The sequence below is a fragment of the Lactuca saligna genome, chromosome 8 (assembly GCF_052625555.1).
Source record: "Lactuca saligna cultivar CGN05327 chromosome 8, ASM5262555v1, whole genome shotgun sequence".
NCBI lineage: Eukaryota > Viridiplantae > Streptophyta > Magnoliopsida > Asterales > Asteraceae > Lactuca > Lactuca saligna.
In genome coordinates, this window is record NC_136424.1 from 94,505,851 (window position 1) to 94,515,370 (window position 9,520).

At 39.2% G+C, this 9,520-nt stretch overlaps 1 protein-coding gene across 1 annotated transcript; it reads right to left on the reverse strand.

Moving 5' to 3' along the window:
* Positions 1-6,063: 6,063 nt before the first annotated feature.
* Positions 6,064-8,301, reverse strand: LOC145009918 (uncharacterized). Its single transcript, XM_078968535.1, has 2 exons — positions 8,184-8,301; positions 6,064-6,560 (listed from the first exon to the last, which is right to left on the reverse strand). The coding sequence occupies exons 1-2, from the start codon at positions 8,299-8,301 to the stop codon at positions 6,064-6,066; spliced, it is 615 nt and encodes a 204-aa protein (XP_078824661.1).
* Between the last annotated feature and the right edge of the window lie 1,219 nt (positions 8,302-9,520).

The window sequence follows — 9,520 nt, forward strand, 5'->3', positions numbered from 1 at the left end:
CTCTTGAACAAGGAGAAGGCTGAGAAGGACGAAGAGCATGCTGTAGAGATTGATGAAGTGATCACTGAGGTGAAGAGAAGTGTTGTTGTGGCCGTCTGGGTGGAAAATGTTAAGCTTGATGAAGACATGGTCAATGTAGGATCCTGGAATTTAGCTGACAGGAGTGAATCCCTAACCAAATTAACTTGTAATCATATTAACACTAGTCATGATCATGAAGGACGACATTAGAAGGTATGTGAAGAGGAAAAAGCTTCGGGCAATGATAACCAGTCTATGGTTTAGGCCTAGTTTGTAGGAAATATTTTAAATAATTCTTGTAAAACAATATTTCATTTTTGGTGGGGTTAATGTGAAACCCCCTTTAATTTATAATGGTTACTTTATATCCATGCTTATGTGGTTGATATACTCAACATGATCATAGTTCTTTTGAGGACCCTTATGTGATTAGGATCCTAAAGAGTTCAATCTTTACAAGAACTCTCAAGATCCGAATAACCTAAAATAGTTAGTAATCAATTTGGGATCTTATAATAGTTAAGATTTTTTAGGATAACAAACCTTCAATCATTACATAAGAGAAAATAATTTTAAAGGATAGATAGAACCTGACTATCTGTAAGATTTATAATCTCTTGACTCAAGAGAAGTTCGAAGTTATGATTCCCTTAGTTTCATATGATCCTTAAGTTTGCATATGGAAGGATTGTTGCTTTAGGAATTCATCATATAAGATCCTTGTTTGGCTTTTACTTAGTAAAACAGGAAGGATCCCAACTTAGGAAATAACTGGGGATAATCCCACTTAAAAAACAACTAGGAAGGATCTATTTTGCAACATGATAATGCTATAAGCCATAGACATCTTATGGGGAAGATCCCAACATAAATACCATGTTAATGTTATAAATCTTAGCAAATCATCGTGGAAAGTACCAACTTAAGATAACATGTAAGTTTTATAAACCTTGGTAAATTACTGGGAAAATCCCAACTTAAGATAACATGTCAATGTTATAAACCTTAGCCAATTATTAGGGAAAATTCCAACTTAAGATAACATGATGATGTTATAAATCATAGATTTAAACTTTAGGATCTTAACGTATGTTCAAAACATAGATGGTTGCCAAGTCACTAAAGCGTGAAATTATCCCTTATCCACATCCCATAATTAGCTATCATGCGTCCAAGTGAGGTGTAGAAACTTTAACTCGTATGAAAGAGGTTATTAACTCTTTAAACCTTAGAGGGGATTAAGTAACCTTAATCATAGGAGATACGATCATCTTAAGGACTACCTCAGTCTTTACCATGACTCTATAACCAATTTAAACCCATCAAACTGGGGTACGACACTTCCTCCCGTAGAGAAGCTCGAATGGATGCACACCTATGCTAGAGTGATAATTGTTATTATAAGAAAACTCAGCTAGGGGAAGGTAGAAGTTCCAAATCCCATTGAAGTCTATGAAATATGCTTTCAACATTTCATCAAGGGTCTTAATGGTCCGCTCACTCTGATCGTCAGTTTGCAGATGATAAACAGTGCTAAGATCCAACCTCATACCCAGTTCCTTATGGAACTTCTGCCAAAAATGAGATGTAAATCTAAAATCTTGAATAGATATGTAACATACACGTTTTGAAATCGTGTTTTGTAAAGAATAAAATTGTGAAATACTATGTGAAATTCAGTGTTGAGTTCTAACAGATGGTTTTTACTAAAAATGAAGTAAAACTATGTTTAGAATCACTCAGAAAATATTAGAAGTCTTATGAGATTCCAATTAAAAGCCAAATAGTGAAATTTAGCGAAAATATAAAATTTTAAATAAGTAAAATTTTATTATTTGATGTTGTAGAAAATCTCGTTAGAAACTTGTAAGCGAAAACCTCGTCAAAATCCGAGTTTTAACGAAGAAGTTATGACCAACCGAGTTATAACGAAGAAGTTATGACCAACGTAAAAAGTGAGTTTTTGATAAACTACTTTTCAGCCTTAGTAATCTAAATGAAAGTCGTAGTATTTGTAAAATCAAGAAATTTGATAAAAAGAACACCAAAATCTGACTTCGTATGAGGAAGTTATGATTTTTCGAAGTTTCAACTTAGTAGTAGACAACTAAAAACTCGAATTTTAGATCGAGCGATATTTGACCAATACATCCTAAACGAGAATCGAAGGTCTCGTCATATGTAGTACAACGGTAAAAAGTCTGACAAAAACGGATGTCGGATGAAGAAGTTAGGAATTTTTAACGGATTTTCCTGTCCCGGTCTGTTAAAAATAATAATATTAAAATTAAAGTTAAAATTAGCCGACGAAGTCTAAACGAAAGTTGTAGAAGCCATGTCACCTCGCACGAAGTAGGTACGTCACCGAGGTCGTGGCCCAATCCGAGAAGCAACGCATGTCATCTTCTTATTTGCCCGAGGCCGAGGTCCAGTAAGATCTGGACACACCTCGCATCGGTGTCCAATCCGATGCGAGCCACGTCTCGCATACCCACCTCCAACGAACCCTCGCTGCTGATGCCACCGAGCTGCTTCGCAAGCAGCTTCGTCACCCTCCGGTCCGAGCTTCGCACAGGCGATGTGGTCCCTTCTCATCCACAAGGTCTGAACCCTTGGCCCTATATAAAGGGAGGCTGCGAGACCTTCCGACTAGAATCCCAAATTTGACCAATTTTAACCCCTCTTTCCATATTTTCATCATTTTCACTTTTCCCAAAGCCATGGTATCAATTTTAGCACTTAAAACACGTCCCAACACCCCCGAGAAGCCCATAAATTTTATCTTTTCAGTTTTGAAGCCCTACCTTCGCAGAGCCCGGTTTTCAATTAAGCTCCCGATTTTCAACATAGAAAGACATATTTAAAGCCGAAGTGCTATCTAAATTACTATTTTAACGCCCAGTTAACTTAAGGTGAGTTCAATATATAGGAACAATTGTATGTTATGTGTTATATGTGCTATGTGCTTTTCAGTGTTGTTATTCTGAGTTAGTTTCTCGTGTTATTAGCTATGTTTATAGCAATTGTAATACCTTTGACCATGTGATTAGTGAAAGGACTTAGATTCACATTGGTACTGGTACGTAGCCTCTGGCCATGTAGAGCATGTCTCCGTAAGAGAATGACTTCTATTCTATGGCATTGGCAAATGGTTAGACAGGACTATAAGCCTGGAATATAACAAGATGTTAATTAGAAATTGCATGTCTTCTATGCCATTTGGGCCAAAGCTTTATTGATGTATATCAAGAATTGATAAGTATATCTTTGAATAAAGTCTTTGATTGATATGAACTCTTGTCACATGATCTCACATACATCTCGTTGTTCCTCTTTTCTTTTGCCACATTGAAGTATATATATGGCATAACGATATATTGTATCTATTTTTGAACTCACTAAGCGTCACCGCTTACCCTATCAATGTTTAATAATTACAGGTGATAAGTAACTAGTATGTTTACATACTATTGAAAGATTTAGAATAATTTGTAATAGTACTTTTGTACTACAGTTTATGTTTGTATAAATTACAATATCCTGGGTAGTTATGTAATATATATAACACTTTGTAATAGAAGGTTTGTATCCAATAGTTTGTAATTCCCTTTTATCAATGTAAAATATTGCTTTTATGAATATGCAAATAGCATGTTTTGGAGTAATGATATTGTGAAGTACGAAAGTTTGGATCTTTCAAAAATATGAATGTTGGGGTCTTTAAAGATACAATGGATACTAAAATACCATGCCAAGCAACAATCTGATGCATATATGAATCGGCCAATTTCTCGGCTAAAGAACTCTCTCGAATGGCTAGAAAGTGGGTGCCCTTGGTCAGATGGTCGAAAATAACCCATATCGTGCCAAATCCCTTAGCCATCCGAGGTAAATTGGAGATGTAATACATAGCAATAAGTTCCTATTTCCACATGGGAACCTCCAATGGTTGCAAATCACCATGTCGCCTCTAGTGCTTGGCCTTCACCATTTGACATGTCAATCACCTCTCGACATACCATGCTATCTCTCTCTTCATGAACGGACACCAATAGCTTAGTAGCAAATCTCACTACATGTAACATCCTGTTTCAGATCGTCTGTGATTTAGGGTTCGTGGGCTGCAACTTGGGCATGACAAAGCTTTGAGGCTGCGACGAGTTAGTAGAAGCGCAGGGCTTATCTCCATCTTTCCGTGAATAAGAGGATTCGTGGGAAACGGACTTATAACAAAGAAGCTATGATAGTTTTAAGTTCTAGAAAGTTTAGTCCCTTATTTGAGAAAAATGTGATAGTTGAGTATCTGGGGCGTAAGCATGTGTATGCTCAACGTACTCATGTGCGTGTTTTGGATGTGGAAGCCAGCTAATACGCTGGGCATACCAGAGGGTACGATGGGCGTACTTGGCTCAGATTGAAAACCCTAAATGAGGGGTATATCCTTATTTAAAGAACATGATGGCCTCATTTCTGGCCACCATTTCCAACCCTCAACTCTATCGAAACCCTAATTTCCATCCCTTGAGCTTGAGTGACCATTTGGGAGCTTCTATGTGTTCTTGTGGGATTCTTTGAGTGAAGAAGTAGCATTGAAGAGAATGGAGTTGGAGTCCAGGCTTTGGATCTGAGCTTTTCTGTGGTTGGAGCATCATTTGAAGGTATAAAGCTTAAAGCTTTCTTATCCTTTTTGATTTGTGCATATTATGGTCCATTTTAGGTTTTTTGGTCCCAAAGCTTGAAGCTTTATGAGGTGTTGAACACTAGAGCCTAATATTTGTCCCTTTAAGTGTTTCTAGTGGAGAGGATTAATAAAACTGAGGTATTGGATGTTAAGACCACCCCATGCATGAGATATGAGCATTTTTGCGAGTAAAGAGTGAGAATTTTTTGTATTTGGGACTTGCTCAGCCACGCAAAGGCTTAAAGTCATGAACTTTCTTGAGCATGAGCCTTTAGGGAGTCCATATATGATATTATAGCTATGGTCTTAACGGATTAAGACCAAGGGAGTAGGAAAAGCAAGTATGGGACGTACACCGAGCGTAATCCTAGTACGCCCCACGTACTAATCTAGTGTCCCCAATTAGGATTAATGTGTACGCTGAGCGTACCAAGGGAGGTACGCCCCACATAATCTCACTGTGGTCTTTTTGGGCTAAATCTCATATTAGCTTTGAATTTTGGGCTTGTTGTATTGGAGATTTTGGATCAGTGGAATATATACATATATACATACATATATATATATATATATATATATATATATATATATATATATATATATATATATATGTGTGTTGGGCTTGCCATTTGGACTTGAGTTAACGGGTTGGGCCTTGGGAGAGCCCATTTAGTATTGGGCCTTGGTGCGCATAATGGGTTATTTATGGGCCGGTTAGTGGACTATATTTAGACCTAATGAGTGAGGGTTAGGTCTTAGATCCTAATTAGGTAAATGGTGGGTTTGGCTCAGTGTTAGAGGCCGGTGTGCAGCAACAACATCTATATGAATTGTTCATCATCCGAGGTGAGACTTCTCACTATACATACCATGAGTGATAACTTTGTGTGACCGGAGGGTCTTCTATGTTTATATTGAGTATTGTGATATCTTGCATTATGTCTTTGTGATTTATGTGGTGTATTAATCTGAGCTTTACTTAGTTAGGACCGGAGGGTTCACCCGAGTTGTAGGACCTGAGGGTTCCACTGAGACACATTGACCGGAGGGTCTTATTTGAGATAAAGCCATAAGAGGCTAACGATATGTGTGGTAATTTGGGGAACTCACTAAGATTTGTGCTTACCGTGTTATGTGATATGTGTTTCAGGTACTTCTTAGGATCGCGGAAAGGCGTCGGTTTGATTGTACATACGAGATGGAGTTATGTTTTTGAGGATCCTGGATTTTTATTCAAAAAATTATGGATATGTGTTTTTGATAATTTGATACTTTGGTTTTTTTTTTTTTTTTTGAAATGTGTTAATGAGAATTATGTGATTTTAAAATGAAAATTTTGTTTGAAATTTTACGGTGTTACACTACATCTTAGTGGCTCCGAGGTGTATGGAAAACCTATAATTGTGTGCATCCTCCAACATAGTCTGACTGATCCCACCAAAATCTGGCACCCAAATCTGTCCATATTGTGTCAGTAATACACAACTGTCAGTAAGAAATCTATCAATCTCACCCCTGAGTCTCTCCTGTTTCCAATTCTCCTTCTTGACTCCCTTGACTTGAGCCTCCCTAATCAAATCAACAACCAGGTAATCAATCGGTATCCTCATACATAGAATCTTAATAGCAAAACTAGCCATCTTGCGGATCAAAGAAACAACAACGACTTTCTCATTCACAAGGTGATACAGAATCTCACAGTCGTAATCCTTGACCACGTCAAGCCACCTACGCTGTCTCATATTCAATTTCGGTTGATCCATGAGATATCTCAAGCTCTTATAATCTGTGTAGATAGTACATCGAACCCCATACATGTAATGCCACCAGATCTTGAGAGCAAACACCACTACTTTAGCTGCCGAGAAGCATAAGCAATAAATCTACCATGCTGCATAAGTAGTGCTCCTAAACTAGTGATGGATGCATCACAAAATACCATAGAATCATCAACACCCTCAGGGAGAGTAAGCATCAGGGCCTTACATAACTTCCGCCTCAAAGTCTCGAATGCCACCTGCTACTCAGGGCCCCAATGGAAATCCACGCCCTTCCTCGTCAGAAAAGTAAGGGGTACAACAATCTTGGAGATGTCCTGAATAGATCTCCAAAAATATCCTACTAAACCCAATAAACTCCTATCTCCAAAGGAGACTTCAGAACCTCCCACTGCATCACAACCTCAATCTTGGCCGGATCGACCAAAATCCCACCCTGGTAAACGAGATGCCCCAAGAATTGGACCTCTCGTAACCAAAACTCACACTTTGAGAACTTGGCATACAGTCGTTCTTGCCTTATAACTCCCTAGAGCTCTCGAAGGTGCTGCTCATGCTACTCCCTAGTCTTGGAATATACCAAGATATCATCAATGAAAACAAGAATGATCGATCCAACATTGGCCTACATACCCAATTCATCAAATCCATAAATGTTGCAGGCGCACTGGTGAACCCAAATGGTATAACCACAAACTCGTAATAACCATAACGACTCCGTAACGAGGTCTTCTCCACGTCCTCCCCTCTAACCCTCACCCAATGATACCCTGAGCTCATAATGATCTTGGAGAACCAAGATGCACCCCGAAACTGATCAGAGAGGTCATCAATCCACGAAAGGGGATATGAATTCTTTATCGTCAACTTGTTCAACTCCCGGTTATCAATGCACATCCAGAGTAAACCATCCTTCTACATGACGAACAAAATCGGTTCTCCGCACGATGAACTACTCGATCTAATAACTACATTGCCCAATAGCTTTGAAGCTAAGAGACAACTCCTACATCTTGGGTGGTGACACGTGGTGCAGTGCCTTAGTAATTGGAGCTGCACCCAGAACCAATTCAATCATGAACTCAACCTGGCTCTCTGGAGGCACACCAGGTAACTCCTCCAGAAACACGTCACCAAACTCTCTAACAATAGGCACATATGAAACCAAAGCCCGTGTCCCAACTTGAGTATCAACCACATAAGAAAGATAACTCATAAAATCATGTTGAATATACTATCGATCCCTAGCAACAAAACAAAAGGTTGATCCCAATCTGTTACCCTATCGATAAATAATCAATTCTCCTGTACTCGGGATTCGAACTACTTTTCGTTCACCCTCTTAATCGATTATAGCCCCAAATCTACTTAGCAAATCCATCCTTACAATCACAAACATCTCCCATGGGAATAGGGATCAGATAAATCGAGTAAGGCACCCCAAAAGTCTCCACGACGCAATCCTGAAAAACACTCGATGCATAAATCCCGTGTTCATTGGAGATAGAAACCCACAACTAACACTCTATCTCTCCAAGATTCATATCAAAACCCCTACTAAAAGACTGAGATAAAAAGGACCGACCCGCACTCAAGTCAAAAAACAAAAGAGAAAGCAAGGAATTCACTAAGGAGGTACCTAGTAGAATCATAAAGATAAGCATACCATAAAACAACTGACAAAATAATAAATAGAAAAATACCTGTAACAATGTTCGATGCCACCCTGACCTTCTCTAAAGTGAGCTGAGAAGCATGACCTTGAGCCCTCAGGGGCTCCGCCCTACCTTGGCGTCCATCATTGATCCTAAATGTAGACATTGCTGGAGTCTACACCGGTAAAACAGCAAGCAAGGGACAATTGGCCTTTACTTGGCCAACCAACTCATAATGGTAACAAATATGGGTACTCGGTACTACGACCTACTGACAACAATCCTTCACATAATGCCCATCCTTGACACATTTGTGGCATATGGATTAAGATAAAAAAAAACACCATCATGAACCTTGCCGCACTTGCCACAAGTGTGACCCTTCTGTCCTCCAGATCTCAAATGAGCAGGCTTGAACCGCTTTGCCACAGGTTACGACTACATAGGAGCATGGCTCAGCTCCCTCTCTTGGAGCTCTATCTCTATCTCCTTCATCCTCACGGCCTCCTGTAGCTAAAGGAGGGTACCATAATGCTGGGTGGACATAAATTGATGAATATCCATTTTGAGAATTCTCAAGTATTGGGTCATATAAGCTTGCTTAGAAGGAGCAAACTCAGGGCAGAAGAGAGCCCTCTTAGTAAGCATCTTGGTGATTTCTGTCACCTTCTTAGTCCCCTATTTCAGATCCAGATACTCCTGAGCCATCCTCTCCCTCTCTGCCAATGGAATATACCTCACACAAAACATCTCAAAGAACTGCTCTCAGGTAATAGGAACTCTCTGCTAAGGAGTGTAAGAGCTTGTCACCAATCTTCATGAATCCTTCTCACCTGACCGAAAAAGGTTCAAGGCGCACTTGACCTTCTAGTCATCAGGGAAATTGAATGTGAAGAAATAATCCTCCACATCAGAAAACAACCTCATCGACACAAATCGGGTCTAGGACATCATCGAACACTGAGGGCTTAGTATTGTCGAAGTCCTAGAACTGGAAAACTCTCTCCCTATGAATCCCCATGGCAAAAACAGTCATGATAGCTGCAATGACAACATCCTCAGAAAGTTCAACATAATAATTTTTAAAAAATCTCAATCATGGCGGTCTTGATAGACCCAAACAACTCCGGAATCGATCCCCATACAAAAGCAATCATCTCATAAATCTAATCCTCAATCAATCTTGTCCTATCATGGCCATCTGTTATGGCTCCTAAACATGATCCCCTCAAGTGCACCATACTGAAAATAAACTAGAATATATCAAACATACCTCATTTCATACCATAAAAGCTATTCTAAATAAATGAAAACCTTGGGATTCTGACTTCCTTGCTACGTGTATGGGTCATGTGCTTCCGATAGTACTTGCCCATACTACCTTT

Coding starts and splice junctions, on each gene's coding strand:
- LOC145009918 (XM_078968535.1), bottom strand. CDS start 8,301: ATGTCTACATTTAGGATCAATGATGGACGCCAAGGTAGGGCGGAGCCC. Junction 6,561..8,183: donor GGCATCGAACATTGTTACAG/GTATTTTTCTAT, acceptor GCTTCTCGGCAG/CTAAAGTAGTGGTGTTTGCT.